General features: G+C 34.6%; 1 protein-coding gene across 8 annotated transcripts in view; it reads left to right on the top strand.

Moving 5' to 3' along the window:
• ANO5 (anoctamin 5) overlaps positions 1 to 18404 on the top strand; it is a 100108-nt gene that overhangs the window by 34971 nt on the left and 46733 nt on the right. For all 8 annotated transcript variants that reach the window (XM_077964826.1, XM_077964824.1, XM_077964825.1 and 5 more), the window contains 5 exons: positions 322 to 435; positions 5147 to 5215; positions 6486 to 6770; positions 9835 to 9948; positions 13212 to 13327. In XM_077964826.1, coding sequence (XP_077820952.1) covers positions 322 to 435; positions 5147 to 5215; positions 6486 to 6770; positions 9835 to 9948; positions 13212 to 13327 — 698 coding nt within the window. The remainder of the gene's footprint in view (positions 1 to 321; positions 436 to 5146; positions 5216 to 6485; positions 6771 to 9834; positions 9949 to 13211; positions 13328 to 18404) is intronic.

Below are 18404 nucleotides of genomic sequence, written 5' to 3'. Positions count from 1 at the left end.
TGTGTGTGTGTGTGTGTGTGTGTGTGTGTGTGTATATATCCATTTCATATTTTGGTATGTTTGCAGCATTTTTGTTGTATGTCCATGTAGTTAACATGCTTATCTTCTTCCTAAGTCATTATTGCTTAATCTTTTATATGGAATTTCACTATAAAACAAAACATAATCTGTTGCTAAAAACTCTGGTTATTTGTCTTGACTTGTCATTTCAAGACTGAAAAAAAAGTAGCTGGTGACCAAATTATAAATAATTCCTTTTGTGCTTTTGCCATTTCAGAATAAAACTATAATTTACAATTGTGTCATTTATGTCTCCGGCAGTTTCAAAAAAATCAGCAAAGCAAAGATTCTATCTTCTTCCGAGACGGGATTAGGCAAATCGATTTTGTGCTTTCCTATGCTGATGACATAAAGAAAGACGCAGAGTTAAAGGCGGTAAGTGCATTATAAGAGAAGTGGGAATAATAAAAAGAAGCACATTTTATAGTTTCACATGGATATCTGCATTGAATTATGTTGTAAAAGTGAAAAGCCCTTAAGTGTTACTGAAACCTTAAACTGAGCGAGATAACTGTAAAGTAGGCAGCTTAAGAAGAGACATGTAAAGTCAATGTTATTTTTTGGATATTTTGCATGCTAACTTCTTTTTCTTCTTCTTCCAAGTATCTGATTCTTTTTATAGCTCACTTTAGTATTAAATGTAACATCCAAAATTTGAGGTATGTGTCTGAATATGATAATTGCCTTTTGTATGATATTTTCATTTTGGAAACGTATGACTAATCTATTCCTCCAGGTATAGCCTTTATATTGTGCTCTATTCCTGATTTTGTTTTATTTGTATTACACATCACTTTATGAGCTTATTTGTTCATGTTTTTACTTGTTTGCTGTCTCCAACACTATAAATTAAGTTTATGAGGCCAAGTACTTTATACCCAAGTACTATATACCCAAATCCTAGAACAGTGGTTGGATTATAATGGATGCTCGATAAATACTCAGTATTTGAAATCATAAATTAATCCATTTTTATACACACATTTACTTATATACTTACAAAATAAATGTCATATAAAATAAAAAGTAAAAATAAAGATATTATTCCCCCAAGACTCTGTACACATACAGGTCTGTCCCTTTTTTCCACCCACTGTCTAGAAAGCCTTCTACCAGGCCTCTGAAATTCATGAACCGTCATCATTTTCGTCTCTTCTCTGAACATTCCTGTAGCAGTCCTCTCAAATGATGGTTATTTTTCTTTACAGAGCATTTCCCTAGAGATGGGGTAAGTGCTGCTTGCCCTCCTTGTATCTTGTCGCTAATGTTCTCCTTCACTTGTCCCTGAAATTCCTGAGCTTTAAATCTCATCAAATTTATTATTATCCTGAATTGTTTTTGTTATTTATCTGTCTCTGCATCTTCTATTCCTCAACAATTTTAGCTCCTAGATCACTGTCAGTCTTTCCAGCAATCTTTTTAAATCATTGATAATATCAATTCATACTTGGATGATTATTTTGACACCCTGGCCTCTCTGTTCCTTGAACTCCCTTTTCCAATGATCTTAGCTTCTACTCAGCCATTCACTCACCTAGAACTTGTCATTACTAATAACTGCAACTATTTATAATTTCATTCTATGTGTACAACTGTCTGATTACACCTCACATCTTTCTGATCCACATTCTTCCTCCTTCCACCTCACCAGGACCAGATAAGATGCAATCATCTTACTGATTTTTGCTGCTCTTATTCCCCTCTCACTCTTTATTCAGTTTATGTCTCATGGTCAACAATTGTAATTACTGTGTTACATATCTCATCAAGTCCCTTTCCCCTCTCCCAGTTGTGCTTGACAAAACAACAACTTTAGTTAAACCCAGCCCCACCTACTACATGCCAGCACACATGCAGAAAGGAAAACTTACAATTTACTGACTGACTTTACCTTACATTCGTGCCCATGGACCTTAACTGGGTCCTTATGCTTTGTGGCAATCATACTTTCCTTCCATATTCTATTGCCTCCCACTTTCTTAGATGACTGTTTTATAATGTTTTTTCTCTCTCACACCTACAACACCTCCTCCCATCTTCAAGCTTAGCTGATCACATTTTTCTGCTTCATTGAGAAAACTGAAGCAAGAAGAGAAAACCTATAAATTTCTACTACCACATCTGTCCATCCACCAGGATTTTTGCTTGTGTAAGCTATCTTACTCTCTGTTACCATAGACCAACTATTTATCCTTCTACCTAAAGGCAACTCCTCCACGTGTGCCCTGCATTCTGTTTCTTCTTGCCTACTATTCAGGAGTGCCAAAGATAGCCCTCAGGTTTGGGGGTTCATTACAAAGAATCACAGGACTCAGTTTATAGTCATGCTTATGGAGACATTTTATTACAGTGAAATGATAAAAAGCAAAACCAGCAAGGGAAAAAGCTCATGGGACAAAGTCTGGAGGAAACCAGGAGCAAGCTTGTAAGGATTCTTCTCTCAGTAGAATCACAGGATATACACTTACTTTTTCCAGCAACAATGTATGAAAACACATGTGAAATATCTATTGGGCAAGCCCATTAAAGTGCACTAGGTTTTTATTAGGGGCTGGTTACCTTGTCCCCTTCAGCTTAGCACATACCAAAATTTCATACTCCCAGAAGGAAAGCAGATATTCAGCATAAATAACACTATTTGAAAAAACAATATAGGCAAAATGAGTCACTCTTATCAGTTCTGGGAGTGGAAGGAACTCTTCAGAAAAGCAAGTCCCAGACACTAGGACCAACCTTTTGAAAGTTGCAGCCAGGCCTTTCTAAGGATAGGAGTTTAATGCCTGCTTTGTTAACTCATTTCTGTAAACTTATTTTGGGATATTGCTCCTAAAATTAGTTCCTCTTTCTCCTAAATTATATTTGATATTCTTTACTAGGCCATTTTCTTCAATGAACAAATAGGCTGTTAATTTTTCTGTATTAAAAAGTTATGAATAAAAACCCTCTTTTTGTCCCAGTTTTCCTATTATCTACTATTTCTGTATTTTTTTCTGCCCAATTATATATTAATCCTGTTCTTTTCAAGCCTTCGTCCCAGCCACTCTGCCCATCTCCTTGTATAAAATCCAGTGGTCAAGCCTTAGCCCTCATCTTACTTGACCTATTAGCAATATTTGACACAGTTGATCCTTCTCTTTTCTATTGTGTATGTTCTTCATGTGGCTTCCAGGACTCCACATTATCTTAGTTTTTTTCTTATTTCACTAGTTGCTCCTTCTCAGTCTTCTCCTAAATCTCTTAGTATTGAAGTGCCTCAGGGCACAGTCCTTAATCCTCACCTTTCCTTAACTTACGCTGATGTATTTGATGATTCTGTCTTACTGTTTTAAAATAATATATTTTATGATTTTATATACATTAATCATACAATCCCTGAATTTACTTTTCCAGTCCACATTTCTCTTCCAACTGTGCATAACTAAATGACTATCCTGCATCTCATACCTTCAATAAGGTACTGGCATAACAACAGACACACAGACTAATGAAATAGAATAGAGAATCCAGATTTAAATCTATGCATTTAAAACAAGCTCATCTTTGAAAAGGGGGCCAAGTACATACAATGGAGAAAAGGTAGGCTTTTCAATAGATGATGCTGATAAGACTGGATAATTATATGGAAGAATGATACCAGACGCATAGTTCTTACCATACAAAAGATCAAATCAAAGTGGATTAAAGCTTTGACTGTAAGAACTGAAACTTTGAAACTACTAGAAGAAAACACTGGGGAAATGCTCCAGGATGTTGATCTAGACAGACTTCTTTGGTTAAGACCAGGCAATTAAAGGAAAAATAGACCACTGGGATTATATCAAGCCAAAAACCTTCTGCACAGCAAAGGAAAAGTGCCCATTATTGGATGAATAGGTAAAGAAAACGTGGCAAATACATATAATGGAATATTTTTCAGCCATTGAAAAAACGAAATATTATCATTTGCAGCCATCAATGGAACTGGAAGCCATTATGTTAAGTGAAATAAACCAAACACGGAAAGACAGATGTCATATGTTCTCACTCATGTGTGGGAGGTAAAAATGTGAATCTCAAGATAGAGTAGATTGGTGGCTACCAGAAGCCAGGAAAGGGAAGGGGAAGGAGGGAGATAAAGGGAGAAAAACAGTATAAATGTATTTATTGCTACTGAACTGTACACTTAAAAATGGTAAAGATGGTAAGTTATATATGTGTATTTTAACTCAATAAAAATGTCTTAAAAATATAAAAATACTTTTTTTTGTCATCAATACATTGCTTTAATAAAGGTGGATGGGTGGTTCACACCTGTAATACCAGTGCTTTGGCAGGCTAAGGCAGGAGGATCAGTTGAGGCCAGGAGTTCAAGGCCAGCCTGGGCAGATAATGAGACCCAGTTTCTATAAAAAAATTTTTTTTTGAAGTATCCAAGTGTGGAGATACTTGCTTGTAGTCCCAGCTACTGAGGAGGCTGGGGAGGTTCACTTGAGCCCAGGAGTTTGATGCTATAATGGGCTGTGATCACAACACTGTACTCCAGCCTGGGTGACAGAGCAAGATCCTGTCACTACAAAACAAACAAACAAACAAACAAATGAAAAACTAGGCACCCAAGTGGTTATTTTCAGTAATGACCTATAGTTAAATTTAAGTTTACTTTTTGCTAAGTGAAGCCATTTTGTCCTTCCGGATTAAAAAGTCTTGATGACATATTGGCTTAAAATTCCATTAAATATATAGTTTATTTGAAGAGTATTGATCTTTGTAATAGTGAGTCTTTTCAACTTGGAGCATGTCTCTCTGTTTATAAAGTTTTTAAATTTACGTTATTCAGTAAAGTTTTGTGCATTTCTTCAGATAGAGGCTCTGCGTATTTCCTGGTGATTATTCCTGGATATACGGCATTTTTGTAGTTGTTGCGAATTATAGCACAAGAGAAAAGCAGTACCTGACATTCAGATGGAGCACTTTTATATACAACCATGGGAGAGGCAGAGAGCTATCCAAAGTCACAGCCATTGTATATTGAATCTGTCAATACTGAGCAAATAAAACAAAAGTGTTCTACATAATTGTGTTGATTTTTTTTTTTTTTTTGTCATAGGAAAGAAGAAAAGAGTTTGAAAAAAATCTGAGAAAAACAGGTCTTGAGTTGGAAATAGAAGACAAAAGGGTAAATGTAGTTGATAATTTATACCAGACTCTTTAAGTGTTGTTTTATCCTATTCTGGCCTTTGACTGGATAGACTCTGTGTTTGGAGGCAATACAATAGCTCTTTTGGCTACAGATATGTGCACTGGGATGATAAGGCCTGTAGTCTTACAGGTAAGTAGATGAGTACTGTGAATATGCAGTAATAAATGGACACAGTTTGCATTCAGGATACAAAGAAAAAGAAGATGTGGACTTTTTCTCATAACAGTTTCATTTTGAAGTCTGGCTATAATCTGGTCCCCTAAATAATTAACCAGGCTGTCTTGCAGCATAACCTGCTGTTTAAGCCAAGACATTCTTTCTGTTCATGAATATACCAAGTTTTCTTTTTAAACTGATTTTTACTGTTTTTCTAGAATTCCCTTCAATATTGTTTTTAAAGTCCTATTTAATATCTTACCCTATCTATGAAATTTCTAATAGTTTCAGCCTGGGCAACATAACAAGATCCTGTCTCTACAAAAAATAAAAAATAAAAAATTAGTTGGGCATTGTGCCTGTAGTCCAGTACTTGAGAGGCTGAAGCAGTAAGATTGCTGGAGCCCAGGAGTTTCATAGTTGTGCCACTGCACTCCAGCCTTGTCAGCAGAGTGAGGCTCTATCTTAAAAAAAAAAAAAAAGAAAGAAAAGAAAAAAGAAAACCTAAAGCATTACTCTCCAGTTCTCCCATTTTCAGTGAACTAATAAATTATTATACCATACAATCCGTAGTTTTTCCTATGCAATGAACCTTTATTATCTAAAGTTCTTCCTCTTTGTGTAGGCAAAACAAAGAAGTTGGGTAAGAAGAGTGAGTACATTTTACAGTCTATATGTATCCCTTATATTATAACCTAAGTAAAATTTTGAACTTACAGCTAGTTACTAAAAACTTAAGAAATTGCCCGGAACCACATAGGTAATTGTGGATTTAGAGATGAGTATACATTGACCATGAAATATATTTTTAAAAATATTCTTTCTCTGTTTGTGTGTGTCTTTATATGTTTCTTTCTGTCTCTCACATATATACACACATTATATGTATACATATACACATGTTTATGTAACTATAACTATATGTTTTGTGAATTTTGTTTTCTCAAAGTTTTGCCTGAAAATTTCAAAAAATTGAAAATACTTCGGTGTGTTTGAGATTTTATAAAATATTATTTATTTTATTTAATCAGCTCAGTAACAAACTGATCAGTAAGCTTTCTGCTATTTTGCTTTTTTTTTTTTTATGCAGGACTCTGAAGATGGAAGAACTTATTTTGTCAAGATCCATGCCCCTTGGGAGGTATTAGTTACCTATGCTGAAGTCTTGGGAATCAAAATGCCTATTAAGGAGAGTGATATTCCCCGACCTAAGCAAACTCCTATGAGCTATGTGCTTGGGCCTGTGAGCCTCCCAACGAGTGTGAAGTATCCCCATCCTGAATACTTTACTGCCCAATTCAGCAGACATCGGCAGGAGCTCTTCCTCATCGAAGATCAGGCAACCTTCTTTCCATCCTCGTCAAGAAACAGAATTGTAGGTAGAGAAGACCTTTGGGCACATCCCTTTGAATCCAAGATGTATGCTTGTGTGTGCTTTTATACATGTGCAGATGTCATACCATTTCTGCAAGGTGTTTCTGTATAGGATATAAGCATTTGGTGATATTGAGCAGTTTGAAAGTGTAATTAGACCACATAAACTCATTACCCTCCCTAACTCTCAAACTGTTGTTTAAAAATGAGTGGTTCATGGTATGGATGTAGTAAAGGAAGAGATGTTATACAGTATTGGAAAAAGCAATTAATTGAGATCTAGAGGACTTTGATTTTGTAAGATCTTTGTAAAATGGTTTTATAGTCTTAGAGTTTGGTTTTATACAGTCAGTGCATAATAAAGGAAATATTTATCATTCCAAATGGAAATGAAATGTTTTAATTTCTTTATATATGGATAGAATTTGAGAAACCTCAAAACTTTTTTTCCTTCATTTAAAACTGTTTTCTGCCTTCTAAATAGTATTGTTTTCTCTGCATTTGAAGTCCTAGGATCTTTAAGTTTCCCATTAAAACCTCTCTCACAAAGAATCATGGTTTTGTGCCACTATTTCTTTGTGCTTAGACAGGAATAATATCCACTTCATAGGTTACCTAGATAATTAAATTAGTTCAGACATAAAAAGCTTTGAGCAGTGCCTGGCACTATTTTCTTAAAACACTCTCATAATAAGCAGAAGCTATTGTTCTTCAGCCCACCAGAATGTCAACAAGCAAAATTCCTTGAGCATCCCCCGAAAAAACTGTTGCCATGGCCTTTGCTCTTGATTTGTCTGCTTTTGCTTTCCCTGAACCACTTCCACCTCTTGGTAGCCATTGCTTTGATTGTGCTTTATCATCAGGATAGCACTGGCAAAGCCATGTTTCATCCCTGTCATAATTCTTCAAAGAAATTCTTAAGGATCTTGATTCTACTTATTTAAAATTTCCATTGAAAACTGCTTTTGTCTACAGGTGAACTGAGTACAACAATTTTCACACCCATTGATTGGCAAGTTTGCTGAACTATAATTTTCTAGTCAGAATGGTGAAACCTGAACCAGTTGAGATATCTGTGGTGTTGGCCTATTATTTGTGCTGTTCGTCTTTGGTCCTCTTCAATTAGGGCATGAACAAGGTGGATTTTTTTCCTTGCAAATTGATGTGAACGGTCTGCGGCTGTGGGCTTCATCTTTGACATCATCTCATCCCTTCTTAAAATGAGTTATTCATTTATAAACTGTTGATCTCTTTAGGGGGATTGTCTTCATAAACTTCATAAACTTTTGGTAAAGCATCAGTGAGGTCACCATTCCTCCCCTCAAGCTTCACCATAAATTTGATATTTGTTCTTGCTTCAATTTTAGCAGAATTTATGTTGCTCTGACAGCGGCCCTTTTCAAACTGATGTGTCCTTCTTAGTCCCTCAAACTAAATCCTGTTCGGACATGTTATAACAAGTTAGTATGAGTTTAATTTTGTGCATAAAATTTGAAAACCACACATATCCATTTTTCATGAGTCTTTTGAAGACTCCCTTGTATCCTGAGAAAAAGGAGGTAGGGGAAGTCACTTTCCCTTTTGGCACCAGGGAAAATCTACTTCTTTTACATCTATCCTTCCTCCTGCAGTATCTCCCTTTTGTTGTTACTAACAGTTTATGGTAACAAAGACTAGACACACTTCACTTTCTCCAAATTCTCATTCTTCATTTTATAAATGGTTAGCTGAACTGTTTATCCTTATTGATCCATCAGAACAAGAAGTTGACCTTAACTTGATCAAACTTTAATTAAGCTTCTCTTCTCCCTATAAGAACCTGGACATTAACCTACCCTCAGCTTGAGCCAATATTGTCATGTGTAGCAGCTCCTCCTTAGCATAAAGAAAGATCATCCCTGACACTTGCTTACTTCTCCCTATTAATGAGATCACTTTTCTGCCCGACCTTTCAGATGTTTGCAGATCTCTGAATCTTTCTATTGCAATAGTCCCTCTCCACCTGTTGCAATAACTTTTTTCAAATAATGTCTTTTCAGGCCTAAATTCAGTTTTTTTTTAAATTTTACAATACTATACTTTACTTATTATCATAGCTCTATAATACATCTTAATACCTGGTAGTATAAATATTTCCACTTTGTTAACATCCCAAAACAGAGTTCTTACTTTGGTGAACCTTTCCTAAGGAAATAATCCAAAATATGTAAAACAGGTCATATTTATGACATTGTTTATAAAAATTAAAACTACCTTGCATAAATTATGATTTCTTTACCAAGATGGGATATTGAGGTGCTCTTAACATGGATGATGAGTTTAGATGATGATGATTCAAGAACTACAACCATTCCAATCAAAGAGTCTTTGAATGGTAAAATGTAAAAGAAAGGAAAGGTTGGGGACTATGTATAAAACAGTGCTGAATAAAAACAAATTTAGCAATTAGAAATACAGAAATTTTGAAGAGTTGCTGGAAGACAAAAAGCAGATGAGATTGAATTCACAGAAATATAAGAACAGAGGACACCAAAGCCCAATTATATTCAGGATAAAACTGATAGAAATATGCAAGTCATTGCAAAGTGGCTGTAGAGATAGGATCACCTTGGCTAATACATTCAGATATCAGGTAAAAGGCCTTGTAAAAATAATTAATTGAAGAAGTATTCAAGACAGCTTGGATAAATATCAATTCTACTCCATATTCCCCCAATTGAACTGTCAGTAGTGACATTAGTCTCCTACTTGAAGCCCTAATTATAGTAGAAATTCTGGCACAAAGAACTCAAGAGGAGGTTTGGACAGGAGAAACAATAAATTATGGTCCGTTCACCTTTTCACCCCATCAAAGGAATGGGGAGCTCTCAGACTCAGAAGCTAAAATATCTGCAAACTCCATATAATCCCACACTCTGCATATTCCAGACAACCAAGAGAAGCTTCCTTCTATAATTAGAACCTGTATCTACATTCAATGTAGACATTTTAAAATTGTTATTTAAAGGAATGTGGAAAGCATAAGTTCTGAAATGTGATAGTGTCTTTTTGTACTTACCTTGTAGGTGTACTATATTCTCTCAAGATGTCCTTTCGGCATAGAAGATGGGAAGAAAAGGTTTGGGATTGAAAGGCTGCTAAACTCTAACACTTATTCATCTGCCTATCCACTCCACGATGTATGTATAGGTTTGAATGTGAAATTCTGAGCTCATTTTCCTACTGCCATGTTCATTACTGGGAGAGAGAATCTTCCTTTACTTCAAATTGCTTAGTTTTCTCTCCTGGTGGGAAAATCCCCAAAGACTTCCTGGTTCCAAGCTGAGAGCTTTACCAGCTATGCCGAGATATATACTAAATGTGTCTTTGAAGTTTCAAATGGACACGTATTTTAAAAACTTTTACATTTGCAAAAGACTTTATTAGAACCCATTTTGAAAATAGCAGTCACATTAAAAGAACATTTTAGAACATAATATTTGGAAATTTCTATCTGAGTCCATTAGTTCTTTTCTCATTTATAAAGTTTTGAAGCTGTAAGGAATTTAAATTACATGCATTCACATATTCATTCATCAAATACATGATTGGCTTCAATTATATGTAAAGCATTCTGTTAGCCATTATTGGAACACAACCATGAATCCAAGCTCATAGTCTAGGACTCTCCTAGAAATAAAGCATGCGTACAATTGCAATATAAACTAAAGCATAAGAATGCTTCAGATGTTATGACAACTGATATTCAGAAGAATTTTTTGGGGGGGCTGGCAAATCATTGTACAAAAACATTGAGTTTATAAGTTTAATAGAGAAGTGACATTTTACATGATTCGCCTGTTGAACCAAACCTGAAAACTTGGCCTTGGAACCAGTACTCAGCCTAATTTCTTAGCCTAATACAATAATTTTGTATTTTTAGTAGAGACGGGGTTTTGCTATGTTGGTCAGGCTGGAATTGAACTCCTGACCTCAGATGATGGAAACTTTTTGATGGAAACTTTCTCATTTGAATAGCCAGTGTTTAAATTTCACCACCTATTGACAGTAGAAATCCTTTGGCTCAATGTGTATATATTCTACTTTGAGATCATCCCTTGGACATCTATTTTTATTGTTTCTTTTGTTACAGTTTTACTCTTCCATACTTAAAAAGACTTTTTGATGATGTATTCTCTTTGCAAGAAATATAGTTCTCAGTAATAGAAGAAACAAATATTTTAATTGAACAAGTGGCAGCTAAATAATTCCCCATTTTTTGAACAGTGTTGCTGTAATAGTTCCCAAAAGCCCAAAGCCAAGCTCTTCCTTTTCTAGGACTTTGTCTGTTGTGCTAGTTTTCCTCTGTTAATATTTAATTTTTGTTTTGTTTACTTTTGTTTTTTGAGATGGCGTCTTGCTCTGTCCCCCAGGCTGGTGCGCAGTAGTGCAATCTTGGCTCACTGCAGGTCCGTCTCCTGGGTTCAAGCAATTCTCCTGCCTCAGCCTCCTGAGTAGTTGGGATTACAGGCACATACCACCACACCTGGCTAATTTTTGTATTTTTCGTAGACAAAGGGTTTTGCTGTGTTGGCCAGGCTGTAATTGAACTCCTGACTTCAGATGATATGCCCGCCTCAGCCTCCCGAAGTGTTGAGATTACAGGCATGAGCCACCACAACTGGCCAATATGCAATATTTATTCAGTAGTATGAGAATTTACTCTAAGTCAGTTCGACACTGATTAGTTTTTTTTTTTTTTTCTTTATGTGTTTCCTGTAAAAGTAAAGGAAATTTTCCAAAATGAGTCACCATTTTCAACAGGAGTGTCAATTTAGTAACTTAGTATTAGAGAAAACAAACAGCCTCTTCTTTTATTCAACAGCCCTTGAACACATATATAGTACCTAATCACTGAGGATTGGTTCCAGAACCAATCCCCTGACCCTTGAATACCAAAATTCCAGCATGATCAAGTTTATTATATAAAATGTAGTAGTATTTGCATATAGCCTACACACATTCTTCAACATGCTTAAATTCATCTCTAGATTATTTATAATACCCAATGCAATATAAATGTAAATAGTTGTTATGCTATGTCTTTTTTTTTACTGCTGTTTAAAATTATTTACAATCTTCTGTTGGATAGATTTGAGGATTCAGAACCTGCAGATACAGAGGGCCCACTGTCACATTTTTTTTTTCCTGGGGCAAAGAAACTCTTAGGAGATTATAGATTCTAAACAATAACATGGACATTTGGTAAAGCAGAGATCTAAAGTAGGTTAATAAACACTTTGCACTGCATTCTGTGCCAATCTTTCTTCACAAAAGGGCTCATTCTTTTTTCTAGAGATTTTGAGGGTTTTTTTCAATTAATTTTTAGGGCATTAATTCTATCCTTACAATGCCATATCATAAAGCCAAACTAATGTCTTCAGTCATCACCAGTTTTAAACTATACATGTAGCTTTTCAGTAGAGTCATATAGGCTCATTGGAAATGCAATGTCACTGAGCTGTCACTAGAGATAGCTATAACTTACTATTGATTTTACTTTTTAATCTTTCTTTTCTTCTGAATGCAACATTAGGTACTGGATTTTCCCTTATGTGCTTTACAGAATCATTTTTCAAAATACCCACATAGGCTGCTTTTTTGGTTGTTTAATTTCTTAAGATTCAGTTGAATTACCTACAGAAGAAGAAAAAGGTTGGAATCTTGGTGATGCAAAATTTAACGCCTTATCATATATATATTTTCACATGTGCTAAATTTTAAACTGGATATCTATTCAGTGCTGCCTTCAGCAGTTCATTTGTCTACGGTGAAAACAAAATGTCTTAAACAGCCACAGTGTACACAATACTTTGCTAGGCCATGAAAATATATAAATAATATTAGTCGGTATCTAACAATGGGAGAAGAGCTTATGCATGAAGCAATACTGAGCCCCTTAAATGCTAAAGTTTTTTGTAATATTTTAAGTTCTTTGGCAAGTGGCTATAAGAAAGGACAGAACAGGAGTCTCTTCCCATAATAGCAGTATGACCTTGGATTCATTGCTTAACGTTCCTTGAGGTTTACTTTTTTCATCTATAAAAAAAGTGTTAGCCCATTTCTAAAGTCCTGTCTAGTTATATAGTGATATGGCTCTCTGGGCCTGGAATATTGCATTAGGATTTGAGCAGAGAAGAAAGGGCATTCCACGTGAAAGAATAGCTTGAGTAAAGCCAAAGTCTTACACTTTTACTTGTATTTTGAGATATCTTTGTGTGATAATTTAATAAATAAATATTATTATAGTTTGTGAAATAATTTCATATCAATTGAATATGAAATCTAAAAGTAAAAGAAAACATACCCTTGTTTACTAACCTTCTTAGAACAGCAGTGTTTATTTACTTCACCTTTGTCTTTTGCTTCATCTTTTATGTACCCTCCTCTTGAATATCTGCAGGGTCAATATTGGAAGCCATCAGAACCTCCCAATCCCACCAATGAAAGATACATACTTCACCAGAATTGGGCTCGATTTTCCTATTTCTACAAGGAGCAGCCATTAGACTTGATTAAGTAAGTTTCATACATAGGATCAGACCAATTAAAACTTGATAATGTGATTTTTATTCACAATGGCATAATATTCTGTTTTATTTAACTACTATTTTCACCCACTACATTTCACAACTTCTTGGTTTCATATCTACACTATCAATTAGCAATTCATTTAGGAAAATTTTGTTGCTAAATTGATGAAATACAACAGAGATCGTATAGTGGTTAAGAGGTTAGACCTTAGCATTTAACTAGGCTGAATTCTCATCCAAGTTCTGCCTCTTGAAAGTTATATGAATTTGGTCAAGTTACTTAACCATTATGAAAATAGGAATAACAATATTACTACTTTTTAGCATGGTAGTTATAGTATCTATACTATCTGTAAAATGGGAATAGCGATATTACTACTTTTTAGCATAGGGACTAGCACTTAGTGTTTAGTACATATTAGTTTTTGTTTCTCCTGAAGTCTAGAAATTTGGAACATAAGACAAAGGTTGTGTATTGATGTTTGTGTGTATGCTTTCAGTGAGCTGTGACGACATTTGTTCTATGACCTCAATCCTTTAGACAGTTTCATTAGCTAAGCAAGAAGACTATGGTTGCAGGTTATTGCTTTAAAGCATAGCAATACTACAAGCATACAGGATATTAGGAGACTTCTGTGATTTTATTCAATGAGCTATTAGATTAGAGATCTCTTGCTACTATAGGCAGTGTTTTTTACTTGGTGATTTATACTTGCATTGCTATGCTTACACAGCATCACAGTATCTGTTTCATGAGACTGATTTGAATGGATCCATCCAAATCAATTGAAATGTTATCTCAACAGTATGTTTAAGTGAAACTAGAGGACACATTTTGAAAAATAAATGTCAGTTAGTCAGTTTATAAACTGGGGCTTTTGATAAATCATGCTAACTCCTTCTTGAATCATTATTTTAACTGTTTTGAATAATAATCATTTAATACTTTAAGTTATGAAACTAAAATATTTATCAAAAACATTTCAAATAATTAGGAGATTAACAAAGTTTTAAGTGAAATTCTACCTTCATCAAACTCCACAAAAATAACTAGACTTGATTTGGATAATATTGATTTAGTCCTATTTTTGTTTTTATGTATAAAAAAGCAGAGAAACTTTTTTTTTTTTTTCCTGAGAGCAATGGCATCTTTCTCTTCTCTTTCATGCTAAGATTTTTCTGTATTCACTAAATAGTATATTACTGATATCTTTCTATGAATACACAAAGATCTGTCTGATACTATTTAGTGGAACACAGAATACCTTATTGTAAATTTTTCATAATTCATTTATTGGTTTTTCTATTGAAAAACATTAGGCTGTCCCAATTTTTAAATATAATTTCAACTTTTTAATTTTAGATTCGGGGGTATACATGCATGTTTTTTATGTGGATATATTGCATGATGCTAACGTTTGGGTTACAGATCCTGCCACCCGAGTAGTGAGCATAGTAACAAATAGGGAGTTTTTTAACCCACACCCCTCTCCCATACTACCTCCTCTAGTAGTCACCAGTGTATATCGTAGTCATCCTTATGTCTATGTGTATTCAATATTTAGCTCCTACTTACAAGGGGGAACATGCAACATTTGGTTTTCTGTTCTCTTATTAATTTGCTTAGGATAATGGCCTCCAGCTGCATGCATGTTGTTGCAAAGGACATAATTTTATTCTTTTTGACAGTTGTGTAGTATTCCTTGGTTTATATATACCACATTTTATTACTCCACCATTAAAGGGCACCTAGGTTGATACCATGTCTTTGCTATTGTGAATAGTGCTGCGATGGACATATGGGTGCATGCGTCTTTTTGGTAGAACAATTTATATTGCTTTGAGTATATACTCAGTAATGAGATTGTTGGGTCAAATGATAGCTCTGTTTTAAGTTCTTTGCAGAAGCTCCAAACTGTTTTCCACGGTGGCTGAATTAATTTTCATTCACATCAACAGTGTATAAATGTTCTCTTTTCTCCACAATCTCACCAGCATCTGATATTTCTTGACTTTTTAATAATAGTCATTCTGACTGGTATGAGATGGCATCTAATTGCAGTTTTGATTTGCATTTCTCTGGATTAGTGATGATGAGCATTTTTTATATGTTTGTTGGCTGCTTGTACGTCTTTTGAGAAGTGTCTGTTCATGTCTTTTGTCAATTTTTTAATGTGGTTATTTGGATATTGCTTGTTGATTTGTTCAAGTTCCTCATAGATTCTGGATATTAGACCTTTGTTGGATGTGTAGTTTGTGAATGTTTTGTCCTATACTGTAGATTGTTTACTCTATTGATAGTTTCTTTTGTTGTGCAGAAGCTCTTCAGTTTAATTAGGTCCCACTTGTCAATTTTTTTTGTTGTTGCACTTACTTTTGGTGACTTAGCCAAAAATTATTTACCCAGGCCGATGTAGAGAAAGATATTTCTTAGGTTTTCTTCTAGGATTTTTATAGTTTGAGGTCTTACATTTAAAACTCTATTCCATCTTGAGTTATTTTTCTACATGGTGAAAGATAAGGGTCCAAGTTTTATTCTTCTGTGTATTGCTAGTCAGTTATCCCAGTACCATTTATTGAATACAGAATCCATTCCCCATTGCTTGTTTTTGCCAGCTTTGTTGAAGACCAGATGGTAGGAGGTGTGCAGCTTCATTTCCGATTTCTCTGTTTAGTTCTATTGGTCTATGTGTCTGCTTCTCTACCAGTACCACACTATTTTGCTTACTGCAGCCTTATAGCATAGTTTGAAGCCAGGTAGTGTGATGCTTCCAGCTGTGTTCTTTTTGGTTAGGATTGCTTTGGCTATTTGGCCATTTTTATGGTTCTATGTTAATGTTAGAATAGCTTTTTCTAACTCTGTGAAAAATGTCATTGGTAGTTTGATAGGAATAACATTGAATTTGTAAATTGCTTTGGGCAGTATGGCCATTTTAATTATACTGATTCTTCTAATCCATGAGCAAGGAATGTTGTTTTGTTTATTTGTTTAATCTCTGATTTCTTTCATCAGTGTTTTGTAGTTTTCCTTGTAGAGATCTTTTACCTCCTGGATTAGCTGTATTCCTAGATATTTCATTTTTGTGGCTATTGAAAATGGAATTGTGTTCTTGATTTGACTTTTCAACTTGAACATTATTGACAGATAGAAATGCTACTCACTTTTGTTCATTGCTTTTGGGTCCTGAAACTTTACTGAAGTCTCTTATCTGTCATTTATGAAGTCTAGGAGACTTTTGGTGGAGTCTTTAGGGCTTTCTAGGTATAGAATCATTTGTCAACAAAGAGAGATAGCTTTTCTTCTTCTTTTCCTATTTGGATGCCTTTAATTTTTTTTTCTCTTGTCTGATTCCTCTGGCTAGGACTTAAGTACTATGTTCAATAGGAGTGACAACAGTGGACATCTTTGTTTTATTTCATTTCTCAAGGGGAATGATTCCAGCTTTTGCCCATTCAGTATGATGTTGGTTGTGGGTTTATCATAGATGGCTCTTATTATTTTGAGGTATGTTCATTCAATACCAAGACTATTGAGGGTCTTTTTTATCATGAATGGAAAGGGATGCTGAATTTTATCAAAAGTTTTTTCTGCATTTATTGAGATGATCATATGTTAATCGTTTTTCCTCATAATTCTATTTATGTGGTGAGTCACATTTACTTATTTGCACTTGTTGAATCAGGCTCGTATCTCAGGAATAATGCCAGTTTGATCGTGATGTATTAACTTTTTGATGTGCTCCTGGATTTGGTTTACTAGTATTTTGTTGACAACTTTTGTGTCTATATTCATCAGGGATATTGGCCTGACATTGTCTCTTTTTGGTTGTTGTGTCTCTATCAGATTTTGGTATCAGGCTGGTGCTGGTTTCGTAGAATGAGTTATAGAGAAGCTTTTCCTTTTTGAGTTTTTGGAATAGTTTCAGCAGGGTTGCTACCGGTTCTTCTTTGTATGTCTGCTGGTATTTGGGTGTGAATTCATCTGGTCTAGGGAATTTTTTGGTTGGTAGATATTTAAATTAATGATTAAATTTCAAAACTTATAATGGTCTGTTCGGGTTTTTACTTTCTTCCTAGTTTAATCTTGGGAGCTTTTGTGTTTCCAGGAATTTATTCATTTCCTCAAGATTTTCTAATTTATGTGAATAGAATTTTTCATAACAGTATTGGAGGATTTTTGATTTCTATAGGATTAGTTATAATATCATCATTGTCATTTCTCATTAGACTTATTTGGATCTCCTTTTTTTCTTTGTTAATATAGCTAGTGATATATCTTGTTTATTCTTTTGAGGAACCAATTCTTGGTTTCATTGATCTTGTGTATAGATTTTTATGTCTCAACTTAGTTCAATTCTTCTATAATTTTAGTTGTTTCTTCTGCTAGCTTTGGAGTTGGTTTGTTCTTATTCTCTAGTCCCTCTAGGTGGAATTTTAGATTGTTATTTTGAAGTCTTTCTTACTACTTAATTGAGGCATATTAGAGCTGTAAACTTTCCTCTTAGCACTGCGTTAACAGCATCCCAAAGATTTTGGTAAGTTGGATCTTATTTTTATTAATTTCAAAGAATTGTTTGATTTGTGCCTTAATTTGGTTTTATACTCAGGAGTTATTCAGGAGCAAGTTGTTTAATTTCCATGTATTGGTACAGATTTGAGATATGTTGGTATTGATTTCTATTTTTAAAGCACTGTGGTCTGAGTGTGTGCTTGATATGATTTTGTCTTTTTAAATTTATTGAGATTTGCTTTATGACTAAACATGTGATCTCTGAGAAGATGAGAATATATATTATGTGATTGGTTAGTGCTCTGTAGATGCCTATTAGGTCCAATTGGTCCAGTGTTGAGTTTAATCCAGAATTATTTTGCTAGTTTTCTGCATCAGTGATCTGTCTAATGCTGTCAGTGGGATGCTGAAGTCTCCCACTACTATTATGTGGCTCTCTAAGTGTTTTTATAGGTTAAGAAGGGCTTGTTTTATAAACATGGGTGCTCCATTGTTGTGTACATATATATTTAGGATAGTTAAGTCTTCTTGTTGAATTGAGCCCTTTATAGTT

The sequence above is a fragment of the Macaca mulatta genome, chromosome 14 (genome assembly GCF_049350105.2).
Source record: "Macaca mulatta isolate MMU2019108-1 chromosome 14, T2T-MMU8v2.0, whole genome shotgun sequence".
NCBI lineage: Eukaryota > Metazoa > Chordata > Mammalia > Primates > Cercopithecidae > Macaca > Macaca mulatta.
This window is presented reverse-complemented; position numbering and strand designations above follow the sequence as displayed.